At 37.1% G+C, this 16,626-nt stretch overlaps 1 protein-coding gene across 10 annotated transcripts in view; it reads right to left on the bottom strand.

The window, feature by feature from the left end:
- Nucleotides 1-4,051: 4,051 nt before the first annotated feature.
- The window catches only part of DOCK9 (dedicator of cytokinesis 9), a 335,677-nt gene continuing 323,102 nt past the window's right edge, over nt 4,052-16,626 (bottom strand). For 4 of the 10 annotated variants that reach the window (XM_084627444.1, XM_084627443.1, XM_084627445.1 and 1 more), the window contains 4 exons: nt 14,502-14,692; nt 9,028-9,128; nt 8,685-8,823; nt 4,053-5,374 (listed from right to left, as the gene is read on the bottom strand). In XM_084627444.1, the coding sequence (XP_084483570.1) occupies nt 5,252-5,374; nt 8,685-8,823; nt 9,028-9,128; nt 14,502-14,692 (554 nt within the window). In that variant the 3' untranslated portion in view covers nt 4,053-5,251. Of the gene's footprint in view, nt 5,375-5,405; nt 6,072-8,684; nt 8,824-9,027; nt 9,129-14,501; nt 14,693-16,626 lie in introns of those variants that run through there. The other 6 variants (XM_084627441.1, XM_084627438.1, XM_084627442.1 and 3 more) reach the window with 3 other exon arrangements.

Here is a 16,626-nt window from a genome sequence, read left to right on the forward strand (position 1 = left end):
AAATACCACAACTCAGCCATAATAGTTTGCTTCTGCAGCTTATGGCTTGTTGAATAGTCTGCTCCATAAGAAGTAAAGCACCACAGCTCGTTTGCAGTGACATTCCCTAAGGGATGCTGCACACCTCAATGATTTGGAGGTTTTTGGTATATGATTTTTTCCTATATATGCGAGTTGAATGTGGAGAGGCACCATGTAAAGGAAGTGCACTATTTTTATTATATATGAAAAAAAATTAGTTCAGTGTATTTAAAACATACTGGAAAATGAATTTTATGACCGTTTGTGAGCTGCATTCTAAAGGATGCTTCACATAAGAACACAAAAATGGCCTTACTGGGTCAGGCCAAGGGTCCATCTAGCCCAGTATCCTGTCTTCCGACAGTGGCCAGTGCCAGGTGCCCCAAAGGGAATGAACAGTACAGGTAATCATCAAGTGATCCATCCCCTGTCGCTCTGACAGAGGCTAGGGACACCATTCCTGCCCATCCTGGCTAATAGCCATTGATTGAAGTATCCTCCATGAATTTATCTAGTTCTTTTTTAACCCTGTTATAGTCTTGGCCTTCACAACATCCTCTGGCAAGGAGTTCCACAGGTTGACTGTGCATTGTGTGAAGAAAAACTTCCTTTTATTTGTTTTAAACCTGCTGCCTATTAATTTTGTTTGGTGACCCCTAGTTCTTGTGTTAAGAGAAGTAGTAAACGCCACTTCCTTATCTACTTTCTCTACACCAGTCATGATTTTATATATCTCAATCGTATCTCCCCTTAGCCATCTCTTTTCCAAGCTGAAAAGTCCCAGTCTTATTAATCTCTCCTCCTACGGAAGCCATTCCATACCCCTAATAATTTTTGTTGCCCTTTTCTGAACCTCTTCCAATTCCAATATATCTTTTTTGAGACGGGGTGACTACATCTGCACACAGTATTCAAGTTGTGGGCATATCATGGATTTATATAGAGGCAACATGATATTTTCAGTCCTATTATGTATCCCTTTCTTAATTATTCCCAGCATTCTGTTTGCTTTTTTGACTGCTGCTGCACAGTGAGTGGATGTTTTCAGATAACTATACACAATGACTCCAAGATCTCTTTCTTAAGTGATAACAGCTAATTTAGACCCCATCATTTTATATGTATAGTTGGGATTATGTTTTTCAATGTGCATTACTTTGCATTTATCAACATTATATTTCATCTGCCATTTTGTTGCCCAGTCACCCAGTTTTGAGAGATCGTTTTGTAGCTCTTCACTTTCTGCTGGGTTTTAACTCTCTTTAGTATTTTTGTATCATCTTCATATTTTGCCATCTCACTGTTTACCCCTTTTTCCAGATCATTTATGAACATGTTGAATAGGACTGGTCCCAGAACAGACCCCTGGGGGACCCCACTATTTACTTCTCTCCATTCTGAAAACTGACCATTTATACCTACCCTTTGTTTCCTATCTTTTAACCAGTTACCAATCTATAAGGGCACCATCCCTCTTATCCCGTGGCAGCTTATTTTGCATAAGAGCCTTTGGTGAGGGACCTTGTCAAAGGCTTTATGAAAATCTAAGTACACTATATCCACTGGATTTCTTTGGTCCACATGCTCATTGACACCCTCAAAGAATTCTAGTAGATTCGTGAGGCATGATTTTCCTTTACTAAAATCATATTGACTCCTCCTCAACAAATTATGTTCATCTATATGTCTAACAATAGTGTTCTTTATTATAGTTTCAACCAGTTTGTCTGGTACTGAAGTCAGGCTTACACGCCTGTAATTGCCAGGATTGCCTCTGGAGCCCTTTTAGAAAATTGGCGTCACATTAGCTATCCTCCATTCATCTGGTACAGAAGCTGATTTAAATAATAGGTTACATACCACAGTTAGTAGTTCTGCAATTTCACATTTGAGTTCCCTCAGAACTTTTGAGTGAATACCATCTGGTCCTGGTGACTTATTGCTGTTTAATTTATCGATTTGTTCCAAAACCTCCTCTAATGATACCTCAATCTGTGACAGTTCCTCAGATCTGTCACCTAAAAAGTATGGCTCAGATTTGGGAATCTCCCTCACATCCTCAGCAGTGAAGACCGATGCAAAGAATTCATTTAGTTTCTCCGCAATGGCCTTATTGTCCTTGAGTGCTCCTTTAGCACCTCGATCGTCCAGTGGCCCCACTGGTTGTTTCGCAGACTTCCTGCTTCTGATGTACTTAAAATTTTCTTTGCTATTACTTTTTGAGTCTTTGGCTTTTTCCTAAAGCTTTATTATCAATAAAGTTAATACATTGTAAGAGAGAATTTCAAAAGGTGATTGGGAGTACTAACTTTCAGAACATTTCTCTAGGCACATCAGAGAAATCCATTTGTCTTTTAAAGACAAACAAAAATATGGATACCATGGCTGCTCTCAGATACTTCAGCCTCTAACAATATAGCTTCTGAAAATACTGTTATGCTTGACTAAGGCTGTAGCTCTCCTGTCAACCAAGTGAAAAGCTAAATCACTTTGGTAGCCTGTTGATTCTAATAAAGATTTTTATCATATCTAGTATAGATGTAATAAAAAAAATCGAAGAACCAGTAGAAGTAAAACCAGGAAATATATCTATTTCAAATATGAATCTCTCTCACACCTTTCAGGATTTTATAATTGCCAAGCAACTAATTTGCCTGTTTTGTTCCTCTTTCTGACTGCAGAGTACATTTTATAAGTTATATTCCTTCTTAACTCTTGGACATCTTTAATAGGTGCCTATTCAAGTTCTAGTTTTACAATATTTTTTATAACATGTAATTGTAAGATGGTCAAACTTTAGGAATGCCCTCAGTTGGGTATTAGAAAAGAATGAGAGAGAAAGCTGAGAATTAAATTATTTGTAAAGCTCATCGAACCTAAAAGGACACACACAGGTTCTTTCACAGTGAGAGCTTGGGGGAAAAAAAAGAAAAAAGAAAAAAGAAAAAAAGACCAAGTTAAAGGATTTTAATGTATCTTTGCCCTATTGTTTTGTACTCAAGTCTCTCTTTTTTTTTTAAAAAAAAAAGATACACTAACAATGTAAACGGTTTCTTCCCCAGTGTAATGTAGATTGTACAAACAAAAGTTAAAAGGTCTAATTTACTTTTCAGTGTTTATGCTCCTTCCTTTCTTTTTTATAGTCTAGCCATCTTGGCCAGTGAGACTAATTCATTTAATTTTTGCTTACAATCAAAATTTAATTAACTTTTTAGTTTTCATATATTGGGAGGTTGCTGCATTGTTTGAATTATAAATCCTGCAGGTAATATTATTCTTTTTTCAATGAAATTCATTGAAACATTTTCACTGATAGACTTCCTAAACAATTTTTTTTGAAGAGACATTTTCCCAACATGTAAAATGAGTTTTGAGGGTAGCTACACATATCTATAGTAAGGGGTGTTCCCATGTCCACACATGACTGATACAAAGACGGAGGACTCATAAGAAAGAAGACTGTCTCGCTACAGCCTCAAGTATTCACTAGCTACTACTTTTCCCTTTTTAAAGTAAAACAAGCCCCCCTCCCTTTTTTTGTAGCAAATCCGTAACTTTCAACGATATATTTGAAGCAGTGCTATTCAGAATTTCACCTAAATCCCGTGAGAGCCAATACTCAATATGTATTAGTGATATAAGCAAAAAATGATGTGTCTTCAAATACCATTGGCAAACAGCAATAGATGTTCACCCCCTACTAATGAAAATGTCAGCACATCCATGCTATAAGGATGAGAAAAATTTCTGAAGTATTGCTTGATGAAAAAAATGTTGGGGGGGCGGGGGGCTAATGCCACTGGTTATTAAGGGCAGCGTAAGTTATTACTCCAAGAATTTTTTTGGTGGATTCATGAAAGGACACTGCTTCAGTGCGCAGAATTTCTAGGGAGGCAATAAACTAACAATAATGAACTTGTAGAAGTATACCACAGGTAATAACTTCACTGTAGAGAAATAATTCATAGAACTCCATGTTGTATTTATTTGTCATATTTTAATTGTAATAATCTGATTTTGTATGAGTGAATGTTTTGAGTTCTTGCTCCTTAATGTATAAGCTGTAAAATAACAGAATCCAGAACACATTGTAGAGAAATTAGCTACTTATTATTATTTTTTTTTAATACAGATGTAGTATAGACTGTTTAATTACAGCAGGACAGTGCTTCCAGTTAAATAAAATTTAAAACCTTTATTTCCCCAAATATAAAATTACTAAATTAGTGTCTTGAAAGAACAATAATATGGTAAAAGCTTTAAATCACACCACCATTTAACAGAAAATGATCACCTATTATGTATTCCATTGCTTTGGCAAAAGGGATGATTTTTTTCAAAACAGTGTATAAACCTAACATAGCAAAGATTGTATACATCTTCATATTGCACTTATCTATATACAGGAATAAACAAACTGTATATAGCATATACTTGGAATGAGCACAAATATGTCACAATTAAATTTAAAGCAGAAGGCTTGAGAGCTGCTATGGCTATTTAAAAATTGTTTAGAAATGTAATACGTTTATGTACAGAATCTATGGACTGTATTAACAAACAATATGTACAAATCAGTTTACCACTACTTATATTTTAGTGTAACTTGGTGCTTGGTGTTCATTAATACAGACCTTTGGTTGTACTTAATTTTTCCATTTGCTTTAAACTCATATACTTTCAATATGACAACAAGGTATAAAAAGGAGCACAACAATTTGTCAATGGTACAAAACTACTAGTGTCAGTTCCATTAAATTAAAAAAAAAATTAGTGTATCTATCTAGTCCCAAAATAGTTCTTGAACTTAAAATCAATCTGTATGTGCCATACATAAAAAGAACATCTGAATACTATGTATCTGCAAACGTACGTTCTACAACACCTTTTTGTAATGTGCCACTCATTTTAATAATACTTTCTAAGGAAAAAGAGAAATTAATTATCATAAAAGTTCCCAACACAGACCTCTGCAAAGACATTATGAAAACTTTTAATATTGCCAGCAAAATGTAAAAATATATGTTCACCTTTCTATTTATTTTAGAAGTCTACCACCATTATTGTTTATTCCCACCTGTCCTGAAATATAGTGTGCTCAGTGTTTTAGTGTGCTAATTTACATGGCTTGCAGGTGTCCAATATTTAGCTTTAAAGTCATCCTGAGTTTGCAAATAATAAAGCAAATCCATGCATATACGAAGAAAAATTACTTTCCTTTACAAAACACTTATGCAACTGAAGAAGAACTGGGAATCCCATGAACTGCTGTGCTTGTTGGAGTTCCACTTATGGCATTGAAAATGTGTAGTGAATTAGACATAACACTGGTCTTTTCTTCAACAGGAACAATCTTAAGTGAAAAATAAACAGAGCTATAACTTCACCCAAAAACTGATCACAGATACACAAAATCACTTATAAAATAATTCAATAAGCTCAATAAAACAGTGGGGTATTTTCAAAATGTACAATTTATCTAGTCTATTTTTAATATTGTCTTCAACGGCATACAATTTTCTCTTTTGTGGTGGTTAACATTATTCCCAGGGACCAATTCTAGTACTGCACTGGGTGCTAAACCTTGCTACAACATCAGATGATACACCTTCCTAATTAAATTATTACACTTTTCTTGCTGGCTGAGTCTCAAACAGCTCCCCTTTCACAAGTTAACAATAGAAATAACTCCTGATGGAAGAAGGAAGCAATCATTAAATCTCACCTAGTTAGGAAAAATGTAGACAAACAGGAGAGTGGGCATTATAAAAACAAAAGTCCATTTATAGACCATTCACTTCTCAGCCAAAACCAAAAAAGTTTACTCTTGACTGTTGTCAGAGAAAGAATTATGGGCAATTTAAACGATAAATATAAAAAATGCTAATACAAAGATTTTGTTAATCATTCAAAACCCTTGCTGTGCTTTGCCACTAGGAGTACTCTTCCACCATTCTCCCTCTGAAACTAGATTCCCTTCTTCCCAAATGGCTGTTTATTTCCATACCAGGAGTGTGGAACAGCATATTCCTCAGGATGGTGCCTATGGACTGACAAAAAAAGGGATCTTACACAGTGAGAAATAGCCACTCTGACTCCACAATATACTTTGGATGTGGGAAAAAGATTAAAGGGACCCAAAGTCTGTTCCTAACTTTGGTCAGTTTTGTGCCATGAAACAAAGTGTTCATCCTGTGTTACAGTGGTAAAAGGAATTACACAAAACTAGACAGAGACCCTGAAATCAGAAACAAAAAATATTACCATTCCATCTGATCATGTTTGCGAACAGCACAGGAGAGAAAGAGATAAGTCTGTTAAGATTCATTTGTATATAAAAAACCATTGATATAACATTTAAAGTTTCTTGCAATCGTTTAATCACTACACTAATTAGTTAGGGCAATTGATATTAATTAGCTTTTTCATTGCCTGAAGAACAAAAATTAAACTGCCGAAATATTCCATGAATTTCTGAACTATAGAAATCAGGTACAGTCATATAAAATCTACATTTTTAACCAATTCAAAATTAATTCCAGATAAAAGGTTTCCCGTGAATTATAATTTTTAATGAAAATTTAAATTCTTACACTGTAATTTTATTTCTCAGTTCTGACCTTCAAATGTTGAAATTTAATTTAAAACTTGTAAAGTGACTCATTTCATTTTTGATTACCATTTAACTGAATTAGAACATTTTCTAATGTATCGTATCTGTATAATAAGAACATACTGGCATATTATGACAGTAGTGCGCATTACTGCAGTCTTACAGTAGATCATGTATCAGGTTTTACAATTAAAAAAAAAAGAAAAAGTATGTAAGGGAATCAATTGTGTCCTCATGCCCCAGGCCTGTTCCTCAAACATCTATTCCTAATGTCCTGCACTCATTTCAAATCAATTTTTTCATATTTCTGCTTAACGTCTCGATAATCCCTCCTCCCTCTCATGTTGTTAAAATGCTACTATCTTTCTAGACTTTTAACTGCAGTTTTATTTTAGATTCTTCAATCTCCTCCATCCTCTTGACCACATCAAGTTCTCATTATATCCTATTATTTCTTCCTATGTAATATTAACATACAGCCTTTCCCTCCTTATTGCCATTGTTAAAGAATTTGTGCACGTCTTTGCCATTTTCCCTCTTATTACTGCAATGCTCTTTTCTGTGGCCTCCCGCTGCTCACATATACCTCCTTTATCTTATTCAAAATATGCTGCTGCTCAGTCAACACCAGTCATTACAGCCATATTATCCCTATTTTTGAACTCCTCCACTGGATTCCTGCCTTTTACCACATCAGGTTCAAATATTATTAGTCAAACTGTCCCATTTTTTCATCCACCAAGCACAATATCATTTCTTCTAAACCCACTTCTTACAAGGATCTTTCCTATATAGTCTTCGTCATCTGCACTGTTATCCCAAGTCTTTTCTGCCTTCAACTATACGCTCTTTGCAGCCGGGAAAAATTTTCACTCTAGATCTGGTGAAAGGTCATATACATTTATGCCAATTTGTAAATACTATTTTTATATCTGATTAAGAGAGCGTGCACATATGCAATTTTTTGTAGAATAAATGTGTTTTCTATGCCCACATTATGCTCTGTGACACTGCAAGTCATGTGTATAGTAAAAAAGAGAAAGAGAACTATGGAGAAGATGTGTGTGAGAACAGTCTTATATAGCACTTGCTATACTCCAAGCTTCACGATAACATTTATGACGTTAACTAAAGACAATTAAGAAATAAAATTTTACAAGGTGATACACTGATGTAACTTGCAGTTCTATGCATTTAAAATCCCACTTCTCTACAAGAACAAGAACTCAATGAATCTTATTAAATGGCATTCACTCTACAGAGCAGAAAACCCTTTGTAGGGAGAGATGACATTGTGAACAAGACTGTAAGGTGCCAATCATAAAATGAAATGAGTACAAAATGATTTATGGACAGATAAATTCTATAATTAATATACCTAAGAAAATCATAGTTCACACTTACACAAAATATTTACTGCATATAACATTGTCAGAATGAATGTTAGTTCAGAAGAAAATTTTATATTTAAGTATTATACAAAATTATACTCTGTATGCTTAGGTTTCTTGAAGAAAAAAAATCTTACTATTTAAGCATTTTTTATTGTAAAGAAATTTTGGCTGAAGTCAACAAAAAATTCCTCTCTCAGCATTAAAAACTCAAGTCTTAAGCCACCTCCTCTCTATTAAATTATTACTCTGTGACAATTAAAATGGGATCATTTCAGTAAACCTTATGTAGGGTAATGACCACTTACAGTAACTTTTGTACTTAGCTCCATGTAGCCTATTCACTGTCAGTCAATTTTAAAAGATAATTTGAGTTTTTGTTGTATCCTTGTTGATTATTAATGATTTTTAAAAAAAAAATTATTTGCATTTGCAGTAAATGTGTGAGAGCATTTACAAATATGATAAATTATTGACAAAATTAGAGAAAACCATGTTTTGACCACAGGACACTAGGAGAGTTCCGATGCAAGAGAAGAACACTGAAAACAAAATTATTGAATATTTTTCCTGTAGGTAACTAATTGTGCATATTATAATAGCATGGTCAACTATATCCTGGATGGTATTAAATATAATATTTAGGATTCAGTACATACTTGTTCATGCATTATTTCAGAAAGTTCTTTTGCCATTTCTCTGTAGTTAGCCTTCATTTCTTCTTGATATTCTAACTGATCTTCCTTTATAAGTCGTTCATTTATACCCAATGCTAGACCACAAGCCTCAACAAATTGTCTGAAGTTGTATAAAAAATAGAAAAGAAAAAAAAGACATTACATTTATGCAAAATCCAGGAGAAACGTCAAATGCTACTTGTTAATTTTAGAATACCTTGTTAGCGTGGCAAGGACATTGGTAACGTTAAAGTAAATGACTAAAACAAAACCTGCTTAAAACCTGTCTTTAAAAAGTTATTCCGTGTACATTCAGACAGTTTACCTGAAAACTTCCTTCAGTAATTTCACTTTATTGTCTGGATACTTTTTGGTATTTGTGTCATCTAAGAAAGCTCTTGCATATGCTAATGGACCAGCATTAACCTAAAACAAGAAAAAAGAATTTGAAATAAAGTTGATTTGCTATATTACCATATTGTTCCAACTAAAGCATTTATATATATTTATACATACACACATATATAGTGAAATAAGTTGGTTGGCTAGGTTGGTTTGTTCTTCTTAAGTGAATTTATTGTTTGTTGCAAGTACTGAACAGATCAAATAGGAAGCAAAACTCCCCTGTTTATTAAACAGGTACAACACATCAATATATTTCCCCATGCTGCCACCTCAATGTGATGCATCCTGACTTAGAAGGACCATTTGAAGGGTGGCAGCAAAATACAATCTCTGGTAAGACTGCCAACAAATAGGAAATTTGTCTTCCTTACTATGGTAGGCAGATAGCGAGCTCACACTGATCTGCTTATTTATCTCCATTATTAAAAAACAACCTAAACTATCTAAAATTGTGCACACAGCTTCCCTCTGCAAAAACGGTTACCCCATTCACTCTCTCCACTTTACCCACCTGCTGAGCCTCATCTTAAAGCCTAAAATTGTAAACTCTTTGGGGAAGGCCTGTACAGTTCAAGACGTGGCTAGCACTTCCAGACAGTAATATAATATAAATAAATATACAGTAACAATAAATCTCTTTTCTTAGAGACAGCATGCTTGACAGTCCTTTACCAATGAATGGATCCTTCACATGCTAGAATTGAGTCAATGAGAACTGAGAGACACCAGGGACTCTCAAAGACTGGTCACATAGCTTCACTAAAAATATGAAAAATGCTAGAGCAATAGTTAAGCTCACAGGCTCAGGTAGTCCAGATTGGGAAGTCAAGAAATAAGACCTGGGATAGGAGATCACCACCACTGGGGAGAGAGATTGGTGACCTCTGCTATAGCTCCACTAGGCCTGAGTACCACAATCTTCTTGGCTAATTTGGGGAGTGGTGATGATATTGTTTCTTCTACTAGTTCAGACAGTAGGAAGAATAGTTCAGAAAAGCAGGTGGTAAGAGGGTTATGGGCTTGTACATAAACCCATTAGGCCATCTATGAGCCATATTCTCTTCCCAAGATCGCTGATCTGCTTCTTCAGGGCACAAATACCTAGTTACAACAGACTGGATGTAAACAACATTTCTGGGGATGGCCTACCTTCCGGGATATCAGTTGAACACTTCCTGATTCAGATACCATTTTGAATTTATCTGCCAACAGTTTGGTTCAGATGAATAGTGCCTGCCCTGGTCATTGTACTGTCTGGTTGAACCAGCGCATGCTACTATCGCAGGTGGATTAGCAGAAGCTAGCTGATTAGATGAAGCTAGCCTCATCATTTCTATCCCTACAAATTTGATGCTTTGGAGACTCTTTGACCTTGGCCATGTTCCCTGCTTATTGCAGTCTTTCAGGGGTACTTCCTATCCTAAAATCTGTCATCTGTGGTCAGGATTTTGTGTCCGAATCCTACTGTCTTGTGGGCTTCTATTTCCACTACCAGATGAGGACACTTCATGTTGGGAATGGTTTTCAACCTTTATTATTTATTAGTAAATATTTATAACACCACATAAAGGCCCCATTGGATGGGTGCTGTACAAATATGGATAAGAGATAATCCCCACTCTGGAGACCTTACATTCTAAAAGAATACCCCATCCTTCATGAGACAGGCTCTGTTGCTTTTAGGAGCTGCAGTATCTTTTTGCATTGCGTGGCATTTCTCACCCTCTCTCAAGGCTGGATGAAGTATAAAAGGAAGGGGAGGAATCATAGAATCATAGAATATCAGGGTTGGAAGGGACTTCAGGAGGGCATCTAGTCCAACCCCCTGCTCAAAGCAGGACCAATCCCCAATTAAATCATCCCAGCCAGGGCTTTGTCAAGCCTGACCTTAAAAACGTCTAAGGAAGGAAATTCTACCACCTCCCTAGGTAACGCATTCCAGTGTTTCACCACCCTCCTAGTGAAAAAGTTTTTCCTAATATCCAACCTAAACCTCCCCCACTGCAACTCGAGACCATTACTCCTTGTCCTGTCCTCTTCTACCACTGAGAATAGTCTAGAACCATCCTCTCTGGAACCACCTCTCAGGTAGTTGAAAGCAGCTATCAAATCCCCACTCATTCTTCTCTTCTGCAGACTAAACAATCCCAGTTCTCTCAGCCTCTCCTCATAACTCATGTGTTCCAGACCCCTAATCATTTTTGTTGCCCGTCGCTGGACTCTCTCCAATTTATCCACATCCTTCTTGTAGTGTGGGGCCCAAAACTGGACACAGTACTCCAGGTGAGGCCTCACCAATGTCCAGTAGAGGGGGACGAATAGAGGAGAATGGAACTTCAGACAGTATGAGTTATTGGGGTCTCCCAGACCCCTGCCTAAGGCTGACCAAAATCGTGTGTCTAAGAAGTGAAGTATCCATAATCGTAGACTTATTTCTGGGCAGAGGCACGCTCATTTGCAGTCTCACTAATGACTTGGACTGGAAGGAGGGTCTGGATCGACTTTTTGATCCAGGTTTCTTCATGATGCTCTGTTACCAGGAATCACTCTCTTTAATCTTTGTTGTGAGTAGGAATGAAAGGAAGTTCTGCCCTCACAGGGGAAGGAAACTCTTTGGCTTGTCTGTATTATTGTTTATTACCATTTCAAGCTTTTCCCTCAAATGAGAGTCTGCCAGAAAATTCTGAGGCACAGAGAATTTGCTTAGAGTAATTATCCTCTATCCAGAGTTGGAGCCAAAGTTGGTGTTCAGCTACAGAGTTTGTGGCTATGGCCCTCGCTGCCAGCCTCACAGAGTCCATGGATATGTCCATTCTGAAACAACAGCCAACGATTATTTTCTTTAGCAATGAAACTCATTGTGGTTTTGGGGGTGAGGCCTTTGACACCATGTCCCTTGCGAAAAGTAGTTGCCAGAGTAGTTCTGATGATTAATAACAAAGCTTTAAAGTCACTTCTCAGGGTGGCTCAGGTGTGAGGCTTTAGGAAAGAATTAAACTTTTGCAAGAATTCTCACATTCTTAGCCACAGATGCATTAATCTTAGGGAGAACGTGTTCTTGCCTAAAGAATTCTTCAAAGAAGGGTGTATGGAGATGGAAAATTCTGTCTTATTTGTTGACGGAAGATACCTGCTTTTGGACTTTGCTTGCTCATCCTCTCTTTCTGGATGAATACTGATGGTGTCCACCACCTTCTTCTCCAAGGCCCCAAACACACCTGGGAGAAAAGACTCTCTCCTGCTCGTATGGCTTGAGGTTATCATGATCTAAAGCTGAGAGTTCCTCTTCTTTAGAGGATAAGCTAAAGTTCAGGATTCTTAGCTTTTTCTTCTTTTCTGGCCTTTTATACATTTTTAGGTTTCTATTTTTTTTTTTGAGGGAGGGCTTTTGTCACTGTCTAGGGATCAAAACCATTTTCTAGACGGTGTGCCCTTTTGAGTCTTAAATGGTTGCCAGGCTGCTCTTGGGGAAGTTTTTGAGAAGGGGCCCCTGTGTACTATCTCTCAGTTCTTGTAGGGAAAGGACCCAATGGTTTCTTGCTACGTAGACAACTCATTTCACACAAGCCAAACAGCTGTCACAAGACAATTTTGTTCACTGTTATTAATTACTTTGATTAGAGTCATGCCTCATATTCAATACTTCCAACAACTCCAAGTTCTTCAGCTATTCATTCTATTTATCTCTATGCTTATTTGATTTTGTAAAACATAGTGAGTGCATCATGAAATGAGCTGTACTGCATATTGTCCCTGTACAAGGTAATTGTTGATGGACTCATCTTTGCTGAAGCTTAAATTTTTTAAACTGTGAGGACATAGCTACTTTTTCTATGGTAGTGTTTGAAAGCTACTTCATCATCGTCATTGCTCGCCACGTAGAAAAAGAGATGGTCACACTGAACAGATCACCAGTCTTAGTTTTTTAAGTAAAAATTTGTAATTTAGTTCATTTTGAAGCCCCTGATAATTTTTCCCTTTAGTTTTTTGCATATAGAATCTCTGATACCACCCTCAGGTAGTTTCCTATGTCAACAACAGAGGGGAAGGCTAGCAGTGACTGCACTGCGATCCACAGAGACTACCGCTACTTCCAATGGCATCTTGTGTATGTGTGTGTTGCACACTGGTTGGAGGCATCTTTTTTAACATTGTTTTACAACCTATCACAATTCTGAAATGGTCACATAATTATAAATAAAACAAAGAAATAAAAGGTTTAATAGCTAACGGAAAACCCATTTTAGAGATGGGCTGTCACCCTCAATAGCGATGATGGTACAAATGAGTGGCTTTGATACAGAGTGCGTGTGTGTGTATAACTCATGCACACAAAAGCTACATTAAAAGCACCTCATTTAGGTTGTAAAGACAAGCACTCAAAAGTCAGAAAGTGCTAGATTTATGGTTGTCCGGGCAACCTTAATTCTGCCCCTCTGTGCATCCACTGTGTCCACTAAATGAGGCTGAGGTCCTATGTCATAGAACAGCATGCCTGGGAAGTGCTAACCAACCTATATACTGCTTGCTACCAGCTCCCCCGATATAATCTCTCTCACACACACAATTTTTTCTCTTATAAATATTCTCTCAACCCATGTTCTATTTTTTTAAACTTTATGTTCATTATCTGCTCCAATTTTCACTCTTTTCCCCTCCCTGTTCTGACACTTTTTGGGGTTCTTTTTTCAAAAAGCATCCGACTGCAATTCAAACCTAACAACGATTAAGTCTGAACAGAACATTTAAACTCAACATGAGAGTAGGTTTGAAATCAAGCAAAATAAATTAATTCATCCCTGTTATTTGAGAAGCTAGTGTTATATTCCTTTTCCAGCCTCTCACCCTGGAACCAAAAGGAACTAAGACCTGGTCTACACTAGAGGGGGGCATCGATCTAAGTTACGCAACTTCAGCTATGTGAATAACATAGCTGAAGTCGATGTACTTAGATCTACTTATCGCAGTGTCTTCACTGTGGTAGGTTGACTGCTGACGCTCCTCCGTTGACTCCGCCTGCGCCTCTCGCTCTGGTGGAGAACCAGAGTCGACGGGAGAGCGCTTGGCAGTCAATTTATCGTGTCTTCACTAGACGCGATAAATCAGCCCCTGCTGGATCTATCGCTCCAGAGGTAAGTGTATACATGACCTGAGACAGTCATACAAGTCAGTCACATAGCTCTGAGTCCTTTGTTTAATTGTCAAAAGCTGTTACGGTTTGTTATGAAAAATAATCTAGGACAATGAATGATACATATCATTTCTTACATGAAACATTCAATAATTTCACATAAAAATAGACACTTTGTAAAGATAAAAATGCTGAAAGTTCATTTATCATATTTCGTTGGGGAAAGCAATATATGAGATCTGGTGCACAGGTAGGTATCTTACCTGAACACTGACACTTCCCTGTAGCTTTAGCTGCAGTTTGATCATATCTACTTCAGTTGAAGAACAAAGCTGCCTGAGCTCTGCAACCTTCTTACTCATTTCATCAATGGCTACTTCAATTGGGTTTAGATCTGTATGGTGCTGATACATTACAGGAATGCGCTTTTTCACATAGGGGAAACAATGTATAGCTAGAATAAAAACAGATTAAGTAATCTATTTCTGATTATATTAAGCTAATTTTAAACAGTTTATATGTTGGTAGAGTTTTACAAAATTCTTCAAAAAAGTTTATTAAGCTAGTAATGCTTTTTATTGCTACAACCATACAGCAAACGATCTCTTGTTACATGATACACAAAAATGCTGTCAAATTCGTAAAGTAAACAAACTGAAAAACACCACAAACATTTATTTTCCAATATCTTTCAGTTATACTAGCCTTCAGTATTGCTTGGCAATAGTATAAAAAAAGTTCAGAGTTTCCTTTTGAAGCATTTTAGTTAATAAATAAATATATTCCAAATAAGACTATTAAAACATTTTGGGTTGGATTTTCAGAAGTGCCTAGATCGGGGTGGGCAAACTATGGACTGGGGGCTGCATCCGGCTCTCCAGACGTTTTAATCCAGCCCTCGACCTCCAGCCGGGGAGCGGGGTTGGGGGCTTGCCCCGCTCTGCACAGCTTCCAGAAGCAGTGGCATGTCCCCCCTCCGGCTCCTACGCATAGGGGCAGCCAAGGGGCTCCGCACACTGCCCCTGCAGCTCCCATTGGCCACGCCTGGCTGCATCTCTGCATAGGAGCTGGAGGGGGAAACTTGCTGCTGCATCTGGGAGTGCTTGAGATAAGTGCCACCCAGAGCCTGCACCCCTGACCTCCTCCTGCACTTCAACACCCTCATGGCCCCTGAACCCCTTGGTCCCAGCCCTGAGCACCCTCCTGCACCCCAAACCCCTCATCCACAGCTGCACCCAAAGCCAGAGCCCTCACCCCCTTCTGCACCTCAACCCCCAATTTTGTGAGCATTCATGGCCCGCCATACAATTTCCATACCCAGATGTGGCCCTCCGGCTAAAAAGTTTGCTCACCCTTGCCTAGATTAATGTGATTCTGTTACTACTGAAATCAAGTGTTAGCCAACTCTGAATTTCCTTGTTTTTGTGGATTATCAAATTCTTAACATTTCTTAAATCAGCCTTTTCCAAACTTTTCAGAGCTGTCCCCCACCCTCTTTTCAGGAAAATGAAGGCAATCACTCCCTCCCTTCCTGCCCTTCAACTCCACCATATGGTGCTGAATATTTACACATTCCAGCGGATGCACCTCATACTTCAGGACCAAACTTTATTAAATGACCAAAGTCTACAACATAGTAACCTATGAATGACAAGTAAATATGTAGTAGTACTTTTTAAAAGTACTGTTTGTTCTAATCCTAATGGAAACTGTATGTATGAGTCAGTATGTAAAATAATCAGGCTGTGATGTTGACATAAGTGAACTAATTTATTGCAGCTCAGAAGCAATAAAGAAATCATGTGCTTAAATTGACCTTCTTTTACAAAGGAAGTTCATAATTGTTTTTTTAAATTAGATACTTTAATTGCTTTAGAGAATTATAAAAATGTAATAATTTGTAACTATACAATAAGATGCCACTTTCCACCAAAGAATGTGTTACAAAACAGGATTATAAATTAAACTCATTAAACTTCTTAGCCAAACTTAATTATAATTTTCCTTTAAATGACAGACTTTTCTAGTGGAAAATTAATACTACTATACCATAACCAATTTCAGGTACTGCTCTGGAGAATGAAATCCCTCAGGATAGTGGTGTACCAATATGTGTATTATTTTTTAAAACTGTGTATTCAATAGATGTACCCACTGTAGCTATGATACAAGGTTATAATATTTGCTAACTAATAACTGTCAAGGACTTGAGTCATAGTAGTGTTGTGTAACATTTCCTTGTAATTTTCCTCATAATTCAAAGGGGGCAGGGAGAATGTGAACCAAGTTCTGTTTACCACTGTGTTAGTTAATGTGGTATAACACAATACATTTTCCAGTATAGACAAGTCTCAAAGTAGTCCTCAAGTTAAAACAGGGAAGACCAGA

This window comes from Lepidochelys olivacea (assembly GCF_965140295.1).
Source record: "Lepidochelys olivacea isolate rLepOli2 genome assembly, chromosome: 1".
In the NCBI taxonomy this organism is placed as follows: domain Eukaryota; kingdom Metazoa; phylum Chordata; order Testudines; family Cheloniidae; genus Lepidochelys; species Lepidochelys olivacea.